The 27,131-nt window shown below is 34.6% G+C and overlaps 2 protein-coding genes and 1 long non-coding RNA gene across 13 annotated transcripts; all 3 read left to right on the forward strand.

The window, feature by feature from the left end:
* The first annotated feature begins 1,648 nt into the window (after positions 1 to 1,648).
* LOC110929951 lies at positions 1,649 to 6,481 on the forward strand. Of its 10 annotated transcripts, none has more exons than XR_004888563.1 (9): positions 1,649 to 2,027; positions 2,138 to 2,227; positions 2,569 to 3,382; positions 3,505 to 3,735; positions 4,011 to 4,123; positions 4,238 to 5,321; positions 5,700 to 5,808; positions 5,949 to 6,050; positions 6,146 to 6,481. It is a non-coding gene; the product is annotated as an uncharacterized LOC110929951 (long non-coding RNA). The 10 variants fall into 10 exon arrangements; XR_004888565.1 differs by having other exon boundaries at positions 1,660 to 2,027; positions 2,569 to 2,648; positions 3,505 to 3,546; XR_002587545.2 differs by having other exon boundaries at positions 1,660 to 2,027; positions 2,138 to 2,223; positions 2,569 to 2,648; positions 4,015 to 4,123.
* A 6,023-nt stretch (positions 6,482 to 12,504) lies between these two features.
* LOC110929953 (probable protein phosphatase 2C 21) lies at positions 12,505 to 16,789 on the forward strand. Of its 2 annotated transcripts, none has more exons than XM_022173149.2 (11): positions 12,505 to 12,773; positions 13,182 to 13,305; positions 13,490 to 13,553; positions 13,943 to 14,051; positions 14,147 to 14,297; positions 14,399 to 14,524; positions 14,639 to 14,762; positions 15,471 to 15,547; positions 15,625 to 15,677; positions 15,779 to 15,833; positions 16,387 to 16,789. In XM_022173149.2, exons 2-11 carry the CDS (start codon positions 13,189 to 13,191, stop codon positions 16,573 to 16,575), a joined length of 1,065 nt encoding a protein of 354 aa, XP_022028841.1. In that variant the 5' UTR covers positions 12,505 to 12,773; positions 13,182 to 13,188; the 3' UTR covers positions 16,576 to 16,789. The 2 variants fall into 2 exon arrangements, with proteins under 2 accessions (XP_022028841.1, XP_022028842.1); XM_022173150.2 differs by having other exon boundaries at positions 12,658 to 12,822; positions 16,387 to 16,788.
* A 1,135-nt stretch (positions 16,790 to 17,924) lies between these two features.
* Positions 17,925 to 19,648, forward strand: LOC110929952 (F-box/kelch-repeat protein At5g26960). Its single transcript, XM_022173148.2, has one exon. It carries the CDS (start codon positions 18,077 to 18,079, stop codon positions 19,307 to 19,309), a length of 1,233 nt encoding a protein of 410 aa, XP_022028840.1. The 5' UTR covers positions 17,925 to 18,076; the 3' UTR covers positions 19,310 to 19,648.
* Positions 19,649 to 27,131: the final 7,483 nt, after the last annotated feature.

Genomic DNA, 27,131 nt, shown 5'->3' on the forward strand with positions numbered 1-27,131 from the left:
TCCTACATTGGCATCGCCGCTGCCTCCACCTTCGTTGCCACCTCCATCACCATGGCCGACGCCACCACCACCCATTGCCGCCGCTGCTTCCGCCACCTCCATAGTTGTCGCTATTGCTGCGACCCCTACCCATCATTACTAGCCACCATGAAAAATATAGCTTTTAGATCAATTTTGATACTTTTTTCCTTCTTTCTAAAACGACTTATAAACCACGTCCATTTTTATTAGACCAAGTTTTCACCCGAGCCGATTTGATACATTTTTTTAAATGACCCGTTTTGCGCAAACCTATTTTTCTCATAAGTCGTTTTGACTTGGTATCCGACCCGACTCACTTGTTTTGCCATGCTTAGTATCACATTTACCATGCTTATACCTTGAATAGAAGCAACTTTGTGTATTGGATCTTAAAGTGTGTTAACTTTAAAAGTTTATAAATGAATTTACGAGACTGAATGAATGATGTATAGACGTCCTGTCCTATTCAGAGATTAAAGAAGAACTAAATTTAAGGCCTTCTTTCAAAAATATGATAAATATGGAGACTGGATGAATGGTGTATAGACCAGACCCACTCCCATACTACGTTTTCACCACTCTTATCCGCTAAATCATTTAGTAGTGTCTAACATTTTAGAAACCCCAAATTTTAATATGTTTACTTTTATTTGTATCATATATATGAACAAATCAAATTATGGGAAAAATATATAGATTGATTCACCGAGACCGTCAAAGGAACAGTTCACCTTGAATTCTACACATTTGGAAGAGAATGGTAGAGATAGAACTTGTGGATTTACCTTTTTTGGTTCAAGTGTAAAATCTTTCTATTCACAAATCACAAATCACAAATCAAAGATGTGAAAAAGTTTTTACTCTCACTACCAAAACCCTACAAAGTTTTAAGAACTCGTAAAATTAACGGTCTAAAAGTCGGTTTTAACTATTAACTTTGTATTGATAACCTATGAAAAGGGGAACTCTTCAAACCAACAAAAGGTAATTGTATTTTTCATAAAGGTAAATGTTAGTACTACTATTTTACTTTACACCATTAATTTTAAGTTACTCCTTTAGTCCTTTCCCCAAATTTAAACATATATAATATACATCAGTTTAATACTAAGACCCGGTGTGGTGGTTAAGAAAAATAATGCCCCTACCATGGGGCATTATCCGACACGTGGCAGTCTAGTCAGCATGGGGCGTTATTGCAAAAGTGGCGTAGTGGGAATAATGCCCAAATAATGCCCCTTCCAATCATTAAAAATGATTAAAAAAAAATTACACTTGGACCACTAATGCCCCTTCCCATTGGTCAGTCAAACATGTCATACTTGGACCACTTGTTTGTTGAGCGTTTTAAATAAAATGCTGCTCAACATTTTTTTCAAAAAAATTGCATAATAACGCCCTATGTAATGGGGGAAGGCGTTTTTGAGCGTTTTTTTTTTTTTTTTTTGAAATTTAAAAAGAAAAAACGCCCCACTACACATGGTCTAAGGTAAATGTTTTTAGAAAATGCTGAGATCTCGAGTGAGTTTGAACCTTCTTCTTTCAAGCATAGTAAAGAACTAAAGATGTGTACTTTTTACGCTAAACTAAAAATCTATCTATTATACTAAAAGAATTCTCCTTAGCCACATGGCCTATTCTTAGCCAATCAATTGGGTGATGTGGACACTCTCTTTGGCCAGAGAATTCATCTTAGGCGCCAATCTCTTTTCCACTATTCTCCTTCTCACGTACGTTTCTTCACCCCGCCTCTCTCTTCAATCAAATACATCTTTCATTTTTCCTGATTGCTTTCCCATTTCATAGTACAGAAACCCTAGGTTTCTTCCTCTGCGGCTTTGTTGTCGATTTGAAGGTCATCGCTCTCAATCAATCCTCTGGGTCGTTTGTTTCATCTATTGCTTCAGCACTGATGTCATCGCACCATCAAATTTCTTCTTTTTCAGCCCCCTTCCAATCCAGAGATCGTCCGCCACCACTTATTTCCTTCTGAATTGACTCTACAAGTTCGTAAATTTGATTTCTTCTTTCCGCCGATTTACTTAGGGTTTTTCTTCATATTATTTATCATCGTTTTTATTAAAATTTGAGGTTTTAACTGATGTTTTGTTTTCAGCAGGAGGAACCTTATGGTGTGATATGATGAATCAAGGAGGAGTTTCAGACACCAGAACGACACTGGACCAGAAAGTTTCACTTGTGGTTGGTATTAACCTCTGTTTAATGCTTTTTAAATGATAATCTGCGATATCATTTGATGTTACTCATTGGTGGTTGATTGTTAGGGCTTACACTATATTGTGTTGGTTATTATTGGTTCAATGGTTAGGTGGCAAGAAAAGGAATTACTAAATTCCCATGAGTGATATCAAGAATACGTTTATTTATACACAATACAATATAGTGCTTACTCTTCTGTTCTACATGTATGCATATATCAAATTATGTGATGTATGTCGGATTTGAAAGTAATTCTAGGGGTTCTGTTGAAAATAGCAAATGTTGATAGTATTTTGTTTAATTGAAATATGTGTTTTTGCACTCCAGGTGTTTGATAAATAACATTGCCTCTCTCACCATGGTTCTAGACAAGTAATTCCCCCTCCCTCCCCTTCTCATACCTGCAGGTACGCACCAGTTTAATCTTTAATTATATTTATTTTCACTAATTATTACCTTTGAAACATGAATATAAGGCTGAAGATGACCATATCAATATTTGTGAAGCTTATATGTTGATTTTTTTAAATAAAATTAAGAAAAAGATGTGTTAGTGGTATAATGTTATGATTATATTGTAAGGATTAATCTTGGAGGGCTCAACAAACGGGCCACTTGATACAGTTATGCAGCTGGGCCGGGTCAAACGGGTCAGCCACAGTTTGTTTATTAAGTCACGTTTTATTAGAAAAAGTAGTGGATCTTGAGTAATGGGTCACTAATTTGCTTTTTAGTAGGGGATAATTTGTCAAATAACTACTGGGAAAAAAAACAGTTGTATGATACATGGGTGTGTCATATTGCATACAAAGTTACAATTCCTTTTTTTTCATTAGCATCCTTTCAATTTCTTTTACATTACTGGGTTTATGTGTTTGATTTGTTGTTGGTAAATGTCATGCTTTAATCCCAAATGATGATTTATGTCCTATCAATATGAATTGTTACACATCATTGTTATTTTTCAATTTGTTTCTCCACCATCTACATACTACTGATTGTAGTTTTTTCGAGTTCATTATATTAGAAAAAAATATTTTTGTCACAGATTGCTTTCTTTTGTTATTATCGTTACTACACACCTATAAATATGTGATCAATAATATACAATAACTTACGGGTTTTGTTCTTCTATAAAACGGTAAACAATCTTCCATTGCTCATATTATTTTGTTACAGAATTCAATGATACTTGAAAGTTAATTTAATATGCTATGTGGCAATAATTTTCGTATTATTTTTTTTCTTGATGAAATATGGCAGGGGACTGGTGGGCATGCAGAAACCTCCAAGAGTTGACTGAAGGTTGCTCATCCTTCGGTGACAATTTTGACATGTTTACTTTTAATGGGTCGATTAGACATATATTTGGGAAAAAAAAAACTTTCTTTTTGGTCTCAAAAAGACAACCATATTAGGCAAGTCCTGATAACAATGAGAGTTTGAAGTTTAGGTGGCTGAGCTGCATTAACACTCATCATTAACACTAAATCTGTAAGTTATTTAGTAATTTTTGTTTTAATTAAGTTGTGTTGTATATGTTTTTTTTGCTTTACCTAAAAATAAGCATTTGAGGTTGCAAAATATTGTTTTTTTGCAAGTGGTTTGTGTCAAAATGGGTAATGTTAGTGCTGGTCCAAACGTGTCAGGTCCAAACCGTCTTTACAATTTTGACCCGTTATCTTTTTTTGGTTAAATAATTTAACTTGGCCCATTTAACCCCTTAGTGATTAAACATAACCAATTGTTTTTTTGATGTGTCAAATTAGGTAGATTTGAAATTAAGCAAAGGAAATCACCAACAAGTCTAGCCGGTATGTGTCATACCACGGGAAAATTCATTGACATTAACATCTTTGATCTTTTCTGTCCTTAGATCTTGGTAAATTTCTTTCACATCTTCATAGAAACTTCTAAATCGCTAAGCTGGAACTAATCGTGAACAACCACCACCATTATTAGCATCTCATTTGCTTTTCACTTCTTATTTACGCAGCCACTCCATAAACTGTGAGTCTATAACTGCTATAATCTTTTGGATTGCAAGAGTCAACCCTATCAATTTAGGTTTCTGGCGATACATTCAGGGAGGGAGATACGGTAAAGATGCCTCCAAAGGTAGAGCATTATCGGTCACAACGAATCTAATCGGTTCCAACCGAACAGTGGTGTAAATCAGATGTTGCATTCTTTTGATTATATCACAAATTTATTATTTTTGTTTCCGCTTGGTGTTTGCGTCATATCCTTTATACAACCCGTGTAACACACGGGAACTTAAGCTATAGTGCCACGTGTATGTGTGTTTTTGTAGTCAAGTGGGTTCTCTACATGTTTCGCATCGACGGCTGTCTGTTTATACACACCTTCAAAAAACTTTTGCCTACTGTATTTTTTTCTAGATTGATGTTTTATCTAATAGGTTTCAGTAGAATAATGTGATGATTGGATCTTTGTTGTTTAATATTCTTGATTCTTCTGTTACATCTTCATCCCTGTTTGTTTCCATAGGTTTTGTTCCTTTTTTTTTTTTTTTTTTTGAAAGTTGCAAGCGATGATTTTTGGACATTTAAAATAAAGTTTCCATATCTTTTTTTCCATAGGCTAATATACCTCTAAAACTATTTACCATTTTACCCTCACTTCTTTCTCTGTTTAGAGCGTGGGTGGGTGGGTCATGGGCTGGTGTGTGTGGGTTAGGGCTGGTTGGGTTGGATTTGGTGAGGATGATTGGCCTTTGGGATGCTTGCAAACTGGTTGTTCAAGGCTCACGCTCTTATGTCATTGGATCTCACATGCTCTCAAAACATTGAGAGCTGGTGGCATCAAGCTAGATTTGATTGCACCGATTGGCAATATTGTTTGCTTCTGCAGCTGAACAGTCAGGTACTCTACCAAAATGAGCCCATTGGATCAGTTGGGTCAAGGCCCAATGTGTGTTATATATGGGTTGGATTTACTTATCTCCGCTGAAGGCCCAGTCTTGGGTTAGATGCTGTGTGAAGGAGCGTTTGAAGGTCTAGGCTAAACAGAATAAAAAGGGCCTGGCTAATGTGTTGCTGTTGAAGGCCGAGACTCAGGTTTGCTCCTTGGGACGTTATCTTTTGGGTTGGGGGTATTGGGCTGCCCATTAAATATATGAACATCAAAAAGTTATATGTTGGTTTTCACATAACATAGATTAACGAATTAGCACCGGATATAAAAAAAATTAAAAAGTAAAAAGAAAATAGTTGCAGGCGATGGTTTTGTTCCTTTTTTTCCTTTGTTTCCATACGTGTTTTTCAAAAAGGTTTTTTTTTTATATAAAGTTTTGATTGTTTTTTTTAAAACATTTTGTTTTTATATAAATTTTCGAGTGTTATTGACGACTCTCATAACTCAGATATCGTTTATATACTATGTTAAAGAACAAAGTGAAAGTGTATGTGTTGTTTAAAAGGTTTTGTTTTTTATAGTATGCCTTGAGTGTTATTGACGACTCTCACACATGTTCTGGTGGCACTACAAAAGTCCATACAGAGTTCGTGATCCAAAAAAGCCATGGCTAATTTGCAAGGTGGACCAGTAAGTACTTCTGCCTGTATTTATTTTAAATCTTTAATAAAAAATTTAAAAAAAACTCATTTTATAGTTTGTATAGAGAGGATAAAGATATAATCTTTATAAGTTATAGCTGTTTTTTTTTTGTGATGAATGAAATGTAGGGTGGTTCAAGGGTTGGAATAGGAAACTTTGGTGAGGTGGGGCCATTGGATCGTAACCCAAGAAACTTCACATGGCTCAGAAAGGCAGATCTTTTATTTGTGGTATGAAATGTGTAGCAAATTTACAAGATTTATAATTTATAATTTATACATGAATATAAAGCACTAATTTTTTTAATAATTTTGTGGGAAATTAGGATAATCCAGTTGGGACAGGATACAGTTCTGTGAAGGATGAAAAGTTATTGGTGAAAACTGATGAAGAAGCTGCTAGGGATTTAACTACATTGTTGATTAAATTATTTAACAGAAATAAAAGCCTACTAAATTTTTTTTCATATTTTTTCTATGATAGGTATGGTGTTGTTAGATGACATGATATATTGAAGCTGAATATATTTCGTTAGCACAAGTATATACTTCATATGTGTTTTGCTTCATGATCTTTAAACTTTGTAAAAAAAAAACACTATATCCACCAATTCATTTATATATATTTGAGGTCGTAATTTCGACTATATTCGTTAGCTGAATATATTTCTTTAAACGTTTTGCAAGTTAGTTATTTTCCACTTACAAGGCTAAAGTAGTAATATATGTTTTTTATTTATATTTATTTAGTCTTAAGTACTAGCGTTTTGCATATATCAAACTATTGTGTTTGAGTAATTATGTTGCGTGTCTTGATGAGTTCGCGATGATACCAAAATGGGCTAATGGGGTGTCAAGATTCCATTGAAATCAAACACAATCGTTTGATATATGCATTTCTACTTAGAATACATATAAATGTTACATTTATCACTTCTTAACCAGTCCAGAAAACGGATCAAATTTTTCTTTGAATAATCTTGATGAAACCTCTTTTTTTATATAGTACACAACTCATTGTGCATCAACGTTTGTCAATCTATAGCCAAACTCTATTGTTTTTCTAGAAGTTTTTAAAGTAAGTTTCGGTCTCAAATTATAGTATAGATACTGAAACAAATTTTTCTATAAAAGATTTATGAAAACACCGTTAAATAATACATTTTTTTGAGGCCACCCGTGTAACACACGGGGTCTTAAGCTAGTATTATTATAAAATAAAACTATTATAACAATTTCACACACATAGTAATGATTACGTGACAATCTAGCACTTGTTATGACTACATGTGTGAATTGTTCTGACATAACTATAACGGTGCATTACACGGTATTTTTCTTAATATAAAATATAAAATCATATTGTAATATATTACTTGAGCTTAAAATATAATGATACTAGGTTAGTTCCTCGTGTGTTACACGGGTTGAACAATTTAAACTGTATAATAACAGGGCCGGCCCAAGCCCAAGTATTTTGAGGCTTGTGCCTCAGGCCACCAAATGTATAGGGCCTCAAGATTAAAAAAAAAAATATATATATACTATATGGGTATGAGCCTTGTTATTAAAAGGTTGTAGCCCAGTTGGCGCGCATGTCATTTGTGTACCTTAAGGGGGTGGGTCTGAATCTCCTTTAGGCCGATCGACCGTCATAAGAAAAAAAATAGGCAAGAAGGGCCCCGATTTTAAAACTTGCTTTAGGCCTCTAAAATGGTTGAGCCGACCCTGTATAATTAATATTTCTTGTAAATGCAAATCAAAGACATAGTAAAAAAATCTCATACATTTGTATACTCATTTAAGTAATCGATATACATTTGATGTTATCCTATATTTTTTGTATTCAATTAATATTTTTCTATTTAGCATTATTTACAATTATTAGAAGATATATATGAAAGAAAAGCGGGAAAACTTAAAAAATATGTGTCTTCAATAAATGACACGTGTCACTATATATTGAGTATAGATGTTACTGAATTTTTGAAGAATAATTTTTAAGTTTGACATATATATTCAAGCTTATAAGCAGAGGCGGAACTGAAGGGGGGTCAGGGGTCTCAGCTGACCCTCCGGCGATCCTCCCGGCAACCCTCCGGTAACCCCTGTTCCATGATCTTTTCACTAACGAATGCCTCTTGCTTAGTTGGTTTACTTTGTTTTGACCCTCATTGATACCTATAGAGTTGATTAAGTGAAGAGATATGATAAAAGAAATCCGGTTACATCGCTTTTTAGTTGAGGCTGTTAGCAGGGTGGATAAAAGCAGAAGAAAACGATGTGCAGAAAAAAAGAGAAAGAGAAAAGTCTTTATACACAAATATTATTTCTTTAATCAATTGTTTTCAAATTTTAAGTTACCAATGAAACTATGAGTGGTCAAATCAAATTAAAGGTTGAAAAAGTGACCAAATGTTTATTTTTGTTTTATTGATTTATTTTACAACGATTTACATACAATATATAATAAGGTATATGTTTGTTGCTAATCTGTTTTGTTTTTCCTAAATAGCTATTTGCATTAATTTTTTGTTTTGTTAATTTTATTTGATGCAAACATATATACTCAAAGATTATATGTTAAAAAAATGACTGTAGGTTGATTTACTAATCGAAATAAACTTTTAAATGCTATAAATACATATTAGATTTGTTCTCGAGTTGTTATACATGGTAAAAGATACTTGATATATGTTAGTGAACGTTAAAAAGAAATTCTATTATGACCCCCCAGTGTAAAATTTCTGGTTCCGCCACTGCTTATAAGTATATAATATAGTCATGAATTTTTAATAAATCCAAAAAAATTATGTGATTAATGGCAAAGTGTGTTTTAGCCAAATCCTAAGATTTAAAACACAAAAGACCAGGTGCAAAAAAGCGTGAAACCCTTTAAAACTTCATTAAAAGGGTTATAGTTATCAGATAAACATTTTTTCTATTTAATATATTATTTACAATTATTAAAATATTTTTCTATTTAATATTATCTACAAATTAAAAGATAAATTGTTAGAAGATAAATATGAAAGAAATGCGGGAAAACCAAAAAATAGACGCCTCCAATGAATGACACGTGTCACACATTGGTTTACTTTATTAAGCGTGAAACCCTTTAAAACTTCAATAAAAGGGTTATAGTTATCATATAAACATTTTTCTATTTAATATATTATTTACAATTATTAAAATATTTTTTCTATTTAATATTATCTACAAATTAAAAGATAAATTGTTAGAAGATAGATAAATATGAAAGAAAGGCGGGAAAACCAAAAAAATAGACGCCTCCAATGAATGACACGTGTCATACATTGGTTTACTTTATTATATGTATTTTATTATATGTATAGATAGTTTGATTTGTTTCTAATATAATTGACAAAATGAATAATTATTTTATTTATCTGATCCTGTTTGTTTGAATAGATGAGCACCTAAGTCAACATAATTACTCAAAGCTGTTAGCCGTTAGCCAACACAGTTAGTTAATAATTAATGACTGATTCAGTCAATTAGTTCAATGTTAATATATGTATTTCTATTAATATAAAAAATAACATATGTAACATAAAAATACATGATCAACAAAAGTTGAAAATTAATGTGATACATGTTACATATTTTAGCGTAATCGGGATTAACTGGGTGATTAAAGGGAATTATAATATACATGGAACAAGTTAGGAGATATGAGAAGTGCACGCTTGTGAGGTTATAATTCCAAGTGTTCGGATGCAGCCCCGAATAGGGGTTCCAAGGAGGAAACGCCCCTGGGAGCAGGGTCTAAGGGGCGGTAGCACCTGGCTGAGGTCGAGTTTTAATTAAATTGCTTTACTGAAATTGCATTAGAAAATTTATTTTCCGGAAAATATCTCTATTTTCGAAATGGGAAATAATGGCAATTTTAGAGGCATTTTATTATTTGAAATAGAGTAAATTGCCAAAATCGTCCCTGAGGTTTGGGTATGTTTGTCATTTCATACAAAACAACTTTTTTGTACCATATAGTCCCTCACTTTTGGGATTTTTTTGCTATTTTCATCCAAACGTCTAATTTTTTTTTTTGCCAAAATCGTCCCTGAGATTTGGAATTTTTTTGTCATTTTCTTCTAAATGTTTGATAAAAAAAATAAAGCAAATTAGGCGTTTGGATGAAAATGGCAAAAAATCTCAAAAGTGAAGGACCATATGGTACAAAAAAGTTGTTTTGGATGAAAATGACAAACATGCCCAAACCTTAGGAACGATTTTGGCAATTCACTCTTTAAAATAAGATAACTGCCTAGTGGCAATCACCCATCCCTGACCCTAAAATTCGTAGTTGTTTTTGGTCATAGAATTCTCTGGTTCATACGGATTTTGCAATACACACATACTAAGTTATGTTCTCGAATTCAGAGTTGTTTTCGATTGAATTATTCGGAAGAACTATTGAAGTAATGTGATCTGAAAGTGATCAAACGCCTCTCTGAATATCCATTGACTTATAAAATCCCCAACACTACAAAAGCAACCGAGGATGAATAACAACATCGACTTTGACTAATTATGCAATCGTGTAAGATCTAAGTGTAGGTGGCAGAAATGGGGTGATGTGCTCTAGGCTATGAAAATGTTTTTGTATGCGTAGTTGTAATTTAAGGTTACTGTCCAAAAAGCTCGCGACTCAGAGTTCGCTCAGATTTAGTTTGGAAAAAACTTACTTGATATGGCTCGGTTAGAAAGTGATCTCAGCTCAGCTCGGTTTGTAACGAGCCAAATTGGCTCGGTTTGGCTCGCTTGTTAGCTCGGCTCGGCTTAAGCTCAGAATATTTTACTTTTAATATGCTTTATTTTAATATACATATAACATACTATAGAAAATTGGTTATTCACAGATATTTAGGTATGTAGTTAGATATCTTAATATATTTGGGGGTTGATTAGGATGTCAATAAACTTGTATTATATTTTGTTAAAATTTGAAACATATTTCTTATTTGATTGAATTGACTTTGGCTTGTAATTTAGAAGGTTAGAACTTATTTTGGATAACTCATTTTGAATTATATCTTTGACTATTGAATTTTTAAAGGTATATATTAATATTTATTTTTAAATTCGAGTCAAACCGAACCGAGCTGGCTCGGTTAAAAACCAAGCCGAGCTTGAGCTAAGATTTTCAGCTCGGTTTCAAATCCGAGCTGAGCCGGGCCAGAGCTTGCCCTGGCTTGACTCGGATCAGCTCGTGAACCACCCTAGTTGTAAATGATGTATTCAAAGAGATTGAATTCGACCAAATACGTTGAGGATGGACAAGTAGTTTACTGAAAAGGTAGTTGAACGAAACTATTGAATTATACGGTCTAATTTAAGCCAACATGTGGTTACTAGGGCTGTTCATGAGCCGAGCCGAGCCGAGCCAGGCCAAGCTCGGGCTCGGCTCGATTATAAACCGAGCTGGCTCGGCTCGGCTCGGATTTGAAACCGAGCTGAAAATCTAAGCTCGGGCTCGGCTTGGTTTTAAACCGAGCTAGCTCGGCTCGGCTTGGTTTGGCTCGATTTTATAAAAAAAACTAATATATACCTCTTAAAATTTAATAGCGTAAAATATTATTCAATAATTTAAAAGAATATATTCAAAATAAGTACAACCTAATACAATTCAAACCAAAATCAAGTTTAACAACGCAAAATAAGTTTTAATTTCAATAAAATACAATATTAGTTCATTAGTATGGTAATCAATCTTTAAATATGCCATAAATATCAAATTACAAACCTATATACATGTAAATAATAATCAGTTTTTTTGTAATATATTATAATGTATATAAAATTAAAACTTATTATAAGTAAAATAATTCGAGCTAAACCGAGCCGAGCTACAAAGCGAGCCGAACCGAGCCAGCTCGGCTCGTTACGAGCCGAGCCGAGCTAGCTCACTTTCTAACCGAGCTGAGCCGGCTCGGCTCATTTTTAAGCCGAGCCAAATCGAGCGAGCTTTTTCCGAGCTAAATCCGAGCGAGATTCGAGCAAGCTACGAGCCGTGAGTTTTAGAACAGCCCTAGTGGTTACTTATAAAAAAAACCACGTCTAATCAACTTATACGTCACCAACACCTTCAAAATCCCACCCACAAACTTTTGTCATGCAAGTCATTCATCACAAAATATCGTTACCTTTCTTTTTACATTTATTTTTTACAGTCAAACTACTTATTATAATAAACTATTATTGTACAAATAAATACAACAAAACTATTGGTACAAAATATTAAAACCTAAACAATTTTTAAAATTTTACAAAGAGTTAAATGTCATTTTCGTCCCTGTGGTTTGACCCTTTTGGCAGTTTAGTACAAAGGTTTGAAACGTTGTCATTTTAGTCCAAATAGTTTCAAACGTTATCATTTTAGTCCACTAGGTTAACTTCATCCATTTTTTAAGTTAATGAGAAGGGCAATTCGGTCCTTTTATATGGCCAAATTGTCCTTCTAGTTAATATAATTACATATAAAATGACCGAATTGCTCTTCTCGTTAACAGAAAAAATAGATAAAGTTAACTCAGTGGATAAAAATGACAACATTTCAAACTTTTAGACTAAAATGACAAAATGACCTAAACCATAGGGACTAAATTGAAATTTAACTCTTACAAAAGTTATAAATTTCTCTCCCCAACCCAAGTCCGTACTTGAACCGACATGTGTTGAAGAACCCAAGTCCGCCTGTCCCAACCCATGGTTCACTTAACCTTAACCATGGCTCGTGGTTTGAAAGTTTGACCCCAAGTCAACCGGATCCCATGGATAACTACAAATGTCACTCCCATCACGCCAGCCGTACCACCAACTTTTCAACACTCTTGTACCTTCCCTTCATTTCATTTCTTTCTTTTTTTTTTTTTTTCAACTTTCACTCCAATCTGCCTTTTTAATATTCTTCAACTTTCAATCCAATCTCCAGTAAGTTCATATCCCAAACTTTCACTGTAAATCTGGATCAGTTCAACTAGTACGATCTTGTTTTAGATATATATACACACACCGTTAATGTTCAATCGATCTTCTTCGAATTCTGAATTTGAATTTTGTTAATTAGGTTTAAATAGAAATTTGGGGAATTTTTTGTTTTTCATGATTCGAATATATGGATGTTCGATTTTCATATATGAAACTATTCATTTGTTGACCATGTTTGACCTTTTTTGTAATTGAGTTGTTTGTTTTTTTTTTATAAATGGAAACAAGAATGTTTGCAGTTAATTGATCATCTTTTGTTTTAAAGCATCTTTAGCTTGATCTTTAATTAAACTGACAAGGGGTTTTACTTTTAAAGATCTTTAACTCCATTGTGTTGTGGTTATATTATAGGTAAAACATGGGTACATATCTCAGTACTCCTAAAACAGATAAGCAGTCTGAAGATGGTGAGAATGAGAGGGTTCGATACGGTTTATCGTCGATGCAAGGCTGGCGTGCAACCATGGAAGATTCTGTGAGTAGATACTGATTTTAACAGTTAACAAGAATACTTCATTTCGATATGTTTATATGTTGTAGGTGTATTTATATCCATGTGATCAATTCTGAATGTATACATTATTGAAACTGACAAGAAAATGTCACTAGAAGTTTTTATGTTGATAGTTTTCAATTGGCTTTTTGGTTGTGTTTTGTAGCATGCTGCAGTTCCTGATCTTGACTCCACTACATCTTTCTTTGGTGTATATGATGGCCATGGAGGTGCTTACTAAAAACTTTTATCGTTTTCAAATTCTATGTTGGATACGTTGATAGCTGAAAGACACGGGGGTACATGCACCAATCAGTCTCTGTCCCGATTGTTTGAGTGTTATGTGTCTTAGGTCCAAGGCTTGATACAAAACTACAATCGAGCCGGGGGTCTCAGTGGAAGCAGCCTCTCTATTCCTACGGGGTAGAGGTAAGGCTGTCTACATCTACCCTCCTCAGACCCTACCTTAGCTTTGCTATTGGTGGGATTTACTGAGTATGATGATGATACTTGGATCATAAATTATTAAGTACCCATCAAGTTATGGTAGTTATATCTCAACAAATATTTCAAATGTTGTATTAACGGTTTAAGGATTAATTGTCTATGTTAACATCAGGTAAAGTTGTTGCTAAATTTTGTGCGAAGTATCTTCATCGACAAGTGGTCAAGCATGAAGCATATTCTAGTGGTGATATTGAAACTTCTGTACAAAAGTCGTTTACAAGGTTCTTTTAAATACGTTGTAAATATATTATGATTCGTTTGGTGTATGTATGTGGTTAACTTATAGCTTGTAACTTAATCTTGTTGTGTGATGCAGAATGGACGAAATGATGCGTGGACAAAGGGGATGGAGGGAGTTATCTATTTTAGGAGATAAATTCAACAAGTTGACAGGCGTGATTGAGGGTCTCATTTGGTCTCCAAGAGGTGAAGCAAGTAATAAGGTTGATGACTGGGCTTTTGAGGAGGTACTGATATCTTAGTAATTGTATTTATCTATTTATAGTTCTTTACTTCTATTATTACTGGTTTAACGTGAATTGTCTTTGAATTCTTTGATTCCTCACAGGGGCCTCATTCCGATTTCGCAGGACCGACATCTGGATGTACAGCATGCGTTGCAATCATGAGGAACAATCAACTCATTGTTGCAAATGCTGGCGATTCTCGTTGTGTAATTTCTAGAAAGGGAGAGGTAATAGTATTATTAATCAAAAGATTATTTTTTCTTTTGTCTACTTCAAATATCGTGTATGCTATTAGTAGATTAAAAATAAAAATTTACTCATTGTTGTTTCTATTTTTACAGGCATACAATCTTTCTAGAGATCACAAGCCCGGGCTCGAGGTTGAGAGGGATAGGATATTGAAAGCCGGTGGATTCATTCATGCAGGACGAGTTAATGGCAGTCTCAATCTTACAAGAGCTATTGGTATTCTATCTATTTTGACTGTGAAATGAACTGAACAAACATGAACATATAACCGAACACATTTTTTTTGTTCATGTTCGTTTTTTAAGAAAATGGTCATGTTCGTGATCGTTTATGTTAGTTCGTTTAAAACCTAAACGAACAATTCATGAACGTAAATGCACATAATTGAACAAACAATAAACGACACAAATAAACATAGTTGAACAAACATAAATGAACACAAATGAACATATTTGACTAAACGTAAATGAACATAAAGTATGTTTTTTATATAAATTTGTGATTAATTACCATAACTTCCATTGGAAAACCCATTTTATTACGAAAAAAGTCCAATTACCAATTAGTTATATTTAGATAAGTAGTAGAAAGTTCCTTTTATGTTTAACATTTATATAAATATAACTACTTATGTATTTAAATTGAAACTAACATAAACGAACAAAGATAAATGAATGAACATAAACAAAAGTAAATAAACGAACAAAACATGTATTCATGTTCGTTCATTTAATTAAATGAATAGAAGATTGTGTTCCTGTTCGCTCATTTATTAAATAAACGAACTTCCCGCCGAACGAGTTCACGAACAGTTCATGAACGTTCAGTTCGTTTACAAGCCTATGTGTGTGTGAGACAAAGAGAGATAGATAGATTGGTTCATCTTATTAATTGTTTTTTAATATTGTAGCTATGGTTGTGCAGGTGACATGGAATTTAAACAGAACAAGTTTTTGTCACCTGAAAAACAGATGGTAACAGCTAATCCTGATGTCAACACTGTAAGTCCCTCTGCACACTAAATATGCAACTTTTTATGGATTATTTTTATTTGACATGCATTTTTATTTTTTGTTAGCTTGAGCTATGTGAGGATGATGAGTTTATTGTGCTGGCATGTGATGGTATCTGGTAAGGGTTTATATGAAGTGGCACTATAATTTATGCCATGCAATTATTCTTTCTTAATCTTTTTGGATCATTACTACATTATTTTACTTTCATGTGTTCAGGGATTGCATGTCAAGCCAAGAGTTGGTGGATTTTATCCATGAGCAATTGATATCAGTAAGTTTGAGATAACTCATGTTGCCCTTTAAATTACATCTAATTATCTTGATCCAAAGGTCTCACTGGAAGCAGTCTCTCTATTCCTACGGGGTAGAGGTAAGGCTGTCTACATCTTACCCTCCTCAGACCCTACCTTAGCTTTGCTATTGGTGGGATATACTGAGTATGATGATGATGATATCTTGATCCAAACACCCCTTTAAAATCTGGTCTTAACTCTTAAGTCTTGCGTTTTGACCTATGCAGTTAATATCGGTTATTGGTCCCCATGTAAAATATCGGTACCGATATTATCGGCGATATTGACCGATATATCACTGATATTTGACCGATATCACCCATATATCACTGAATTGTTGGTGTTAAATTGCTATATGTAAATTCTGCATGGTACTAAAATTACCGATATCCCACCATCTCACCGAGATAACCGATATCTCAAATATCAGACCTTGAGCGATATCCGATATATTACCGCATTAACTGCATAGGTTTTGACATTATTACAGTTGTTATAAACTGTGAAGTTATAACCGTAAAACATTTGCAGGAAAATAAACTTTCAACCATATGTGAGAAAGTGTTTGATAGATGTTTGGCACCATCAACATCTATGGGAGAGGGATGTGACAACATGACGATGATCTTGGTGCAGTTCAAGAAGCCAATCCGCCCGCTTACTTCTACTACAGAAGAAGTAGATGATCAACTAAAAACTGCTTCTAATGAATCAAGCTAATCGATGGTAAAAAATTTAGAGTGTTTGTTGTACCTATACATAGTACATATTGCCAGAAAACTATTCCGACTTTGTAACTGTTTTGTGTCAATATTTTCCAACTTGGATTTCAATGTGATTGGAAAGAAAAGTCGTTTTTTGCAACGATGATTGTTTAGAAGTCATGGTGTTTGTAACGTATTAAATTTTGATAAGGTTAAGGCTTTTTTGTTTTGTTTTGTTTTCTATATCGTTAAATTGATTTAAGATGTGTGAATTTAGGTCATTTACCTCGGTTTTTGTTGGAAAATGACACTTGAGCTTACTGGGAGGATACCCACGTAAGTCCACGAGTAGTTCGCTCTTCGTGTTGATAATATTCTTTGTGTTAATATGTAAAGTTTTATAGAATATAAATATAGATATGCTCCATGGTATCCTAAAGGACTAAGGTTTAGGTTCCTTTTTAAAGTAGAAAAATATACAAACATTGGTGTCAAATACACCAAACCTTACCATTAAAAACACCCCTATGATCAACTCGCAAGCCTTTGTTTTAGGCCCGCAATATTACATCCTTTTATTTGGGGAAGTTTTCTCTTCTAAGGCTGCTAGGTGTGGGGAGCGGGGGAGGGTCATGGAGGTGGAGGCACACGAACACCACCCCCCACAGGGCTGGTGCGTGATGAACGTGGCTGTTGCCACGGATCCCATGGACCTACTTCTCTTTTTGATTTTTTACCTCTATCGCTATCCCTCTCTCTCTCTCCCGTTCCCTCTCTATCGTTTCTCTTTTTAATGTATATATGCATGATTCTTGAGAGTCACACTATACTGCAACTATGTATCATCCACTTGAGGGAGTTATTAATGTTTAATTGCTATTTACATGTCAACCTCGTTTGCCTTTCGTACAACAAATGCACAAAACATGTTGTGATTGGTATCTACTTTGTCCGTGAGAAAATAGCGATAGGCCAGCATCCGTTCCATCATGCTCACAATACGCTGACATCTTTGCAAATGTTTATCATCATCATCCCTTTTCAATATGTTTTGCTTTAGTTTGAATGTTACTCATATTTCAGGGTGTGGTGTAATGAATGATATAGAGTTATAGACATGCTTGGCCACAATAACTATTATGTTATTCTAATATCTAACCATGTGTAATTCTATTCTATTGTTTTAGGTTCTTCTAAATTTCTCTTTCTATTTACATCTTATTTAAACTCATAGTTTTAACTCTCAAGTTTTAACAACCCCTAAGAGGCTGATTTATTTTCTTGATTATACGAAAGAATATTGAACATATTTTTAAATTAAATTAAATCCTACAAAAAAAAAAAAAAAAACATTAAACAAACATATGTTTGACTTTTTTACCCCTCTTGAAGAAACAAGCCCTTTATTGGTATTGGTACTAGTAATAAATAAGAACAAAAGTGAAGTGATTGATTATCCAATCCAATCCATGTTTTTGTTTCTACTCCTACTCCTTGTTGAATGTTAATATGTAACAATGTCATCATCCGACGACAACTGCAATTCTCGGCACTTCTCATGGCTAATGAAATCATGTTTCCCGGACACACGACCAGATCCATCCCTTCATTTCTCTCCGCCACCGCCAACCACCACCACAATATCCTCTCTCCCAAACGACGTCCTTCTTGAGATTCTTTCCTGTGTCGATCAATCATCCCTACCCTCAATTTCCTCTGTCTGCCGTCGCTGGTCGGACTTAATCCAATCCTCCCAATTCTACCACCTCCGCCGCTGCCGCCGCCTTCTCCATTTAGCCGTATTTGTCGTCTCCTTTTCCGATTCCGGCTTGTTTGCCGCCAATTATAAACTAGGACATGATAGTCGCTGGAAGACAACTACTTTAAAGTTTAATAACTACGACGACGACGTCGTTTCACCCGTGATGTCTTCACACGCTCGCCTCGCGGCGATTGGCCACTGGATCTACATTATCGGTAAAACGACGGTGCTCCGGTGTGACGCGTGGACCGGGTCGGTCACACCCAGATCCAAAATGTCCGTCATGAGGAAGAAATTCGCGCTTGCGGTTGTTGCCGGAAAAATCTACGCTGCGGGCGGATCTACACGCTCGGCGGCAGTTGAGGAGTACGACCCGAAAACGAACTCCTGGAGAGTGGTGTCCCACGCGCCGAGGATGCGGTATGGCTGCATTGGTGCGGCTGTAGATGGGGTGTTGTACGTGATTGGTGGATTAAAAGTAGGCGGCACGCCTCACAATATCCCACGCGCCTCTACGGGGAGTGGCGCGCACGTGTACGCTAGCTCCATGGACTTGTATGACGTAGAGGCCCGTAGGTGGCTGAGGAGCCGTGCAGTCCCTGGCGGAGGATGCATGGTGGCCGCATGCTCCGCGGGGGATTATATTTACATTCTCGCTAGCCACGCGGTTGAGCTTTCGTTTTGGAGGTTTAACGGAAGCCGCGGCGTGGGGTTTGGAGAGTGGCGTAGGTTGAAGAGTCCGCCGCTGCCGATGCAAATTCGGCTGGATGGGACGGTGAGGTTTGGTTGTGTAGGGGTGGGGGAGATGGTTGTGTTGATACAAATAATGGGTTGTATTGATGATTTGTTGAGGAGGAGTGGGCGGAGCACTAGAGGTGTTAAAGAAGCGTTGGTGTTGGTTTATGATTCCGGCGAGGAAGAGTGGAGCAGGGCGGCGGATCTGCCGGACGTGGTTAGACGCGCCGCCTGTGTTTGTGTGGAGTGGTAAGCACGAGGAAACAGTGGTTGCGTAGTGTTGAAGTTTGTAAGGGAATCTTTTTGACAAATTTGTCCATGCTAGTTGCAAGGGAGACTTTATGTAATCTGGGTTTCATAAATGAATATTAAACCAAATAACATCAAATTATAAGATGCTATTGCGCCAGGGAACTTTGTGGTTTTTCGTTTTTTTATTCGATTTGTATGAAACGTGTTGTTTGTATTTTTAATGTGAACTATGATGAGCGATTTGTTAGGGTTACCGAGATGACGGAGGTGGGGAAATTGTTGTCGGCGTAGCGGTGATGAATCATTGTTTTGATACACACATGACACATCCTTTTCTTCAGAGCACTTTGCGGTTGATGTCAAGGTATTGTTTGATTCTTTTGTGGTAATTTAGATTAATACCCGAGTGTGATGACACAGTTAAGTCAAAAGGATGTTTGAAACTATGTAGAATAATGGGTCAGATAACAACAGTATGGGTGGTTCAGTGGGGAAATGATTCGTTGAAAGTTGATCTTTTGAAAGTTAATAGTAGCGATATTGATAATCAGTCTAATAAGATGAATGGAGGTAATCATGTGGTTCTGGAAATAGCCTTTTGATTTGTACAAAAATGCACAATAATTGTCTTCAAAAGGAGGATTTTCGTAGAAGTTGTTTGTCATGCCATGTCTGTCTGGATATTAGTAAGCAAAGAGTTGATTTTGTTTAAGTGCATGTACATTCAGATTCATATATTTGTTTCGGTTTAGGTTCTAAATTTGTGATTTATCTACATGGCCTGCTCTAAAGGTGGGCGGGGAGGACCACCGGCCAGGGTCTGATATTTCGAAGGGCACATTATTTTTTAAAAAACTCCGATATGTGTAGGTAAAAATAAATAAATTAATAGGGTATACCCAAACAAACACCAACAAAGGCCCACTTACAAAACTATTTTTATGGTTTAGATTAGTTATTAGCCCATTGGCATTAGGTTTAGACCTTTAGTGAGCCCAATACCCAATTTCGTTAAGGCCTAAGGGCACGTTTTTTCGAGCTCGAACATGGTACATGAATTCTCAGGGCCGGCCCTGTTTATCTATAAAATCTATGTTAATTTATTACATTTTTTGAAAGGAAGGAATCAATGACTGTGACTGTGTTACTCTGCGTTACGTAGCAAATCGAAATTTATTCCATTTTTCATTTTAATGAACTTATGTTATATTTTTAGTTCATAAATTGCAGGTTAGGGATCACAATTGTTATGTCTGCATATGATGAGAAGTTTTATTGATGAAAATCAAAATAAACTCCCATGATCTTCTACTTACCATGGAGGTGAACATCTAGATGCAGTTGTTGTTTCCCAAGTCAACGCCAAAACAAAAGTTTAAAAAGAAGTCAATGGTGTATTTGAAGACTTGAATGCTATGGCATAGTTCCAACTTGACTTTATTTAGTCAACTTTTGTTAAAAAAAGCTCATGAATTATATTGTGCAACAACCTGTCATGAAAGAGGCTTGCTTATCAACTAGTTATATAATAATTTTTATTTTTTACAGAAATGTCAGCAAGAGAAAGGAAATATATTTCATCTAATTAAACTTGTGTAAAGCAACCAATTAACTAACTGGTGAGCTTGTTGGTGATGATAAAAGTTCCTTCCTTCAAGGCCAAGGGCCCTCTCCAAAGCCTCAAGATTCAGACTTAGACTTGTCACCAGATCCTTAGGTATAATAATAATAATAAAGACATTTACTATTGTGTTATTATTTCTTATTTCTTACTAGTAGTTCCCCGCATGGGCGGACCTTTACTTACTACTTCACAAAAAAAAAAAAAAAAAAAAAAAAATTGTAACTTTAAGGGGCTGTTTGGCTAAGCTTTTCAAAATGACTTATTTGCTTATTTGCTTTTCTGAAAAGCAAATAAGTCAATAAGCTGTTTTGAAAAGCTTTAAAATGGAGCTTTTCAAAATGACTTATTTGCTTATTTGCTTTTCAGAAGGCAAATAAGCAAATAAGTCATTTTGAAAAGCTTAGCCAAACAGCCCCTAAGTAAAAATCTCAATCGTCCTCCTTAAAAGTTCGGTCAAATCCCCTGATTAACCTCAGAAACTAAATCATGGGTCTGCCACTGGTTTCACATATATTCTAGCTAACCTAAATAATAAAATGTTTACATATATAGCAACTGAAAGAGAATAATAATAATAATAATAATAATAATAATAATTATATCTCAAAAACCATAAAAACGAATACTACTGAAGTTGTTCAGATGATGTCAGTTCGGTTCGTCATGAGAAAAAATAACAACTCTAAATCATATTTGATCCGTTTGATTTTGAACAAATATTTTGTCAAAACGTAGATAAAATTAAGCATGTCACAACGGTATCCTAAAAATTTTTAAAGCATTACATTATGTTATTAGAATAACGAAAATGGTAAACGTCAATTTATAAAAAATATAAAAAACAAACTAAATGTAAGATAGCTTTGATAAAATGTAAATTTGTGCTTGTATTACTTGTACATTACTACTCACGCCTGGGTTTCGAAAAAAATTATATCGAGAGTAGACAAAAATAGACACATAGCAAGGACGTATTCAGAATTTTATAGAATATCGTAAGTTATAAATTGCTCAAAATTACTTATAATATTAAAATAATAAAAAACATAAACAGTTTTAATAATAATAATAATAATAATAATAATAATAAAATATTATTAACTCACTGTTTATCATGACACTAAACATTAATTTAACTCATATTTTGGCCTGTCATGCATTGCGACGACATCAAAACTTAAAGTAACTCGAATTTATACCGTCAAATATTTTACTCGACTCGTTTCTGAACAAAATTTATGTCAAAACTCAGACCAACTGAAAACGCAAATAAAAATAAGCACGAAAACGTATTATATTTGACTTGACTCATTACTAATAAAAGTTTACTCCAAAACGTAAACCAACTTGAATTTATAACGAAATGTACTCGATATTGGTGATATTAGGCTAACACTTTGTGAATTACTAATGATTGTAGGTGAATCTTCTTTTAAAAGACAAAAGGAGAGCCAAAAATCACTCAACCAGAGTGACACAACACACAAAATGTTAAGTTGGGAGTGGTGAGAGTCAAAGTAATAGTTGAGTGTAGCAGCGGTCAATACCCGATAGTTGAAAGTGATAAAACCAAACAAGAAAGCTGCCCACAAATGTTATATATCATCATCAACATCATACTCGGTAAATCTCACCAATAGCAAAGCTAAGATAGGGTCTGAGAAGGGCAAGATGTAGACAACCTCCGTAAGAATAAAAAGGCTACTCCGTAGAAATAAAGAGGCTACTTCCAATGAGACTCCCGGATCCATAGTAGCTTTGCATCAAGCCATGGACCTAAGACACATATCATTCAGCAATCGGGTCAGACCAATTAGTGCCCCGTGTCTTTCGGATATCAATGCCACCACATTATACATGATTAACCGTCCCCGCTTTTAATGTTAGGGCATGTTTGGCTAAGCTTTTCCAACCAACTTGTTGACTTAATCAAAAAGCCAATAAGGAGTTTTAGTGTTTGGCAAATGTAAAAGTCCTTTTTAAAATGACTTTTTAAGAAGGAGAAAAAGTCATCAAAAAATCATTTTTGAAAAGTTAGAATGTTGTGACTTTTTGAACTAACTTATTGACTTATTAGCTTTTAGTCATTTTACATCAATAAGCTAAGCCAAACACTTTTTAAAAAACAACTTATTGGCTTTTCCCACCCCATAAGCTAATCCAAACACTTTTTTTTTTTAAACTCCTTTTCAAAAAGTCATAAGTCAATAAGTACTTTTCCCAAAAGTCCTTTTTAACTTAAATAAGCTTAGCTAAACATGCCCTTATTTTCATGACAGTAGTAAAATAACGTTAAAATTAGTGTTATTTCACTTTTGTCACCCAAACATCAACATATATATGCATTATATGCGCACACCGCAAGCGGGAAAAAATAAAATGAAATTTACGTGGATTGTTATTTTTTATTTATTTATATATTTTATATCATTTGTTATTTTGTGCCGGGTGACATGGCTGGTACATATTCTATATGTTTTTTGAGCCCCCACTTTATGTTTTTTCAATGGTCAATTCTGAATGTATGTTTTGACATATGTAGTAGGATTTTAAGGAATAAAATGGGCAAATTGCTGCCAAATTCAAAGCTGGAAAGTGTGATGATTCGGGTAATCGGGTAAATTCAACTTTGTTTTGTGGGTTGACCCGAGAAGGACCCGCACAATGTGTAAATGGTCTGGGCTAGTGGTTGATTTTTGATCCTTTTGCTTTTGAAAAGTCGAGCTTGTTGGTCCACTTGTTTCAGTGTTTGGTTTTCTTTCTATTCAAGTATGTCAATGTCAATTCCAAATATGACTTTAGATATCTTAATTTTATTTATACTACTTCGTTTTTAAGAAATCAAAATGGTAAACTATTAGTCATGAGGGTGTAAGGAGTGGTTAAACACTTAAGAGTGGCAAACTAAAAAATCAACCAATCAGAGTGTGCTACGTCAATCAGTGAAAAGAGTTTAAACTTTGGTGAAAAGTGTTGGCAATGGTTTAGACATTTGTTGAAGTGGTAAACTTTAAAAAAAATAAAGAGTAAACTTCTGTTTTGTTCCCTGTGGTTTGGTCACTTTAACGGTTTTGCCCCAAACCTTTCAAAATAGCCATTAAACAAAGAATAACGCTTGCTAACGTAAGTAAGCGCAAACCAAATAAATAAAAGCGCGAGACGTTAACAAATCTATATAAAGGGTTAAGGGTAAGCATAAAAAGGAATAGCGTAAACCAGGGAAACTGGAGAGTTAAAAACATTAAGATAGAGAACCCGGGTGACGGGCTGTAAAAAATATAGGTATGAATCGGATAACGGTAAGCGAAGAACAAACCGACGTGTAAATGACGGAGAAGTCATAGAGTCGGAAGAATAATTCAAAAGAAAAACGAATGTAGCTTTAGACTACGGTCTAGGTAAAATGAAATACAAAAGCGGAAATAAATGACTCTAAACAAAAAAGGGGTACCTTGACACCATAAATATATATATATATATATATATATACAGTTGAATAAAGACTCGAATAAAAGATGGTCTACAGGATCATCATAACCTACGAGATTATAAGTAGTGTTAAAGTCTAACAGGACCAAAAAGACCTTCGGGTTACAAATAGAAAGAAACGAATTGTAGGGGTCTCACCTTAAAAGGGGTAAAATTGTGAAGATATAAATAAACAGCCTACGAGGCTAAGTGAAAGAACCTACGGGTCATATGGGTTAAGCGTGGGAATTAGTTATAATTCCCCGCATTAAATAATAACGGAAAGGAATGGATCCTCGGAAGTAACATTCCTAGAAATGAGAGAAAAATGTAAGACAAAGAGGAAACGTAAACTAGAAAATTTAGTTTTTAGTCAAAAGCAACGTTTTAACAAAAGATAAGTGGTATGAGGTGATTTAGAAAATCTTAAACACATATAAAGCCGATGATGGAAAAATAGTATACCCGGGTGACGGGGTATGAAGTGAAGGCGACTAATTAGTCTAGCCGATAAAACCAATCGGAGTCAAAATAAGGTTAGAAACTATGTAAAGCGCTCATCAATATAAGATTAGCGTGAAGTAAACATATTGAAAGATTTAGTGACCGGGTGATCAAATGACAACTTGGTCAAATAGACGCCAAAGATAAGAAATACATGATAAAAGTTACGGCCCATGAGGCCATACACATGAAAGACGCACACGTCAATACAAATGATAACTATAGACCGAAAATAAGGAAAACCTTGAAAACGAAGTTAAGTTCGTTTAGTTTAATCAACGGACTACATAAAGAAGGTTTCGGGGACGAAACCTCTTTAAGGGGGGTAGACTTGTAACACCCCGAAATCGGGATTGGTAATTAAACCATGTTAATACTAAAGAGCGGGTAAAATGCCGTTAGTGGTAAAGATTAACCCGGTAAATATTAGGATTTAAATAAATAAACCTAATATTAGATAAAAGAGAATAAAAGCTTTGAGGAAATAAAGTTCATAAAAGGCCCGAGTTAACGGAACTTAAAATGAAACGGGTCATGATTTCCCCAAACCCACTAAGTTAACTAGGAGTGATTAACCTAGTTAGTAAAGTGTAAATAAGTAACAAAACATGGAGTTGTAGCTCCAAATAATTAGAGTTAAACTTGAGGGACCAAAACCGTAAAAAGGAAACAAGAATTTTAATTAATAAAATTATTAACATAACACACACTTAGTGTGTGTGTGTGTGTGCATCGATCTCCAGGAGACAAAAGAGGGTGAAACCCTAGTTTCCTCCAAATCTTCAAATTAAAGGATCAATCGAAGGCCAAATTCGGATTTGAAAGTATATAAACGATCACCAAGTCAAGGGAATCATAAGGTATGTCGAAATTTATGATTTGGTGACATTTTGAGATTTTGATAATCATGTATGAATGAGATTCTTGTATGAAAATTTAATGTTTTAGTGAAATTGATGTGAGTATAAGACTAGAAACAAAACCCTAGGTGCAAACTTGTTGAATTTGTGCCATAAACTAGTGATTAGTCAACTAATCAAGCATGAGCTAAGTGGGTTTTGTAATATGATGATGTTAGTGCCTAACTAGTGATTAGAATCATCATATTCGATAGTAAAAGCAAGGTACTTAAACAAATTTCAAGTTTGAGAACTTAACCATACATGATTCGAAATGGGTCTTGAATGTAGTGATGAAATTGGTAATTTTGTTCATATAAATAGATAAATGAAATTGTGTTATATACTAGATCATATGAAGAAACTTGATTTTATTAAGGGTTCGGATGGATGCTAAATAGTATGATGAAACGGGTCTCACTTATAAAGGAGAACCCTTAGTTCTTGCAAAAATGAATGAATAAACTAGTCATGATAATCGCTTGAACTAGTTAGAGTGTTGAAAATATAATAAATTTGGTTAGAACATTGGTTAAAACGGTGGCCAAGAGATAACGCCTACCGGATAATTAAGGAATGCCTAAACTAGTTGATGGATTTGATTATGCATTTCATACACGAATGGGCGTTTGACTCTTAAAAAGTCAAACTGACCTGGAAAACGATGAATGATAATTTTGGATATAAAATGCATAAGGTGGAATAATCGTCTTAAATTATGATTTAACTAACCACCTTGAAAACGATGATGATAGTTTGACGCGTAACAAGCTAGGTGGAAGCTTGGGGAAGGAAGCGGGTTAAACGAATTTAAGAAGGAAAAGAAAAGCGTAATTTGGATGCGAGGTAAGTAAAGCTTACGCCCATTTACATTATTTACAAATTACTTAAATACAAGTATTGTATATGAATGCTACTAAGTGGTTGGTATATGATGTTCCAACACGATTCAATGAGAGTCAGAACGAGGGAAAATGGTAAGAAATCATGAATTATGGTAAAAGGGGTAAAATGGTAAATTAGTCATCTAATGACGAATAAATAAAAACGGTTTTAAGTAAAACGAGTTCAAGGGAAAATCGGGGTAGGTTTAAAGGGATGAAATGGTAATTAAATACCATCTCATAGGGACAAATGGTCAATTAGACTAAATGGGTCAAATGGTGTTGTTAACACCATTTGACAATAACATTTGACAATAACATTTGACAATCGCTTATTTAGTTTTGTAGTCACAAGAAATAACATAAGCTTGCGTTGCTTTAAATAGAAAGATTTAAAGCAAAAGTTATGTAAACGGGTCAATACTTTGACCCGAGCCAGGTACT

Source organism: Helianthus annuus, chromosome 3, assembly GCF_002127325.2.
Source record: "Helianthus annuus cultivar XRQ/B chromosome 3, HanXRQr2.0-SUNRISE, whole genome shotgun sequence".
NCBI lineage: Eukaryota > Viridiplantae > Streptophyta > Magnoliopsida > Asterales > Asteraceae > Helianthus > Helianthus annuus.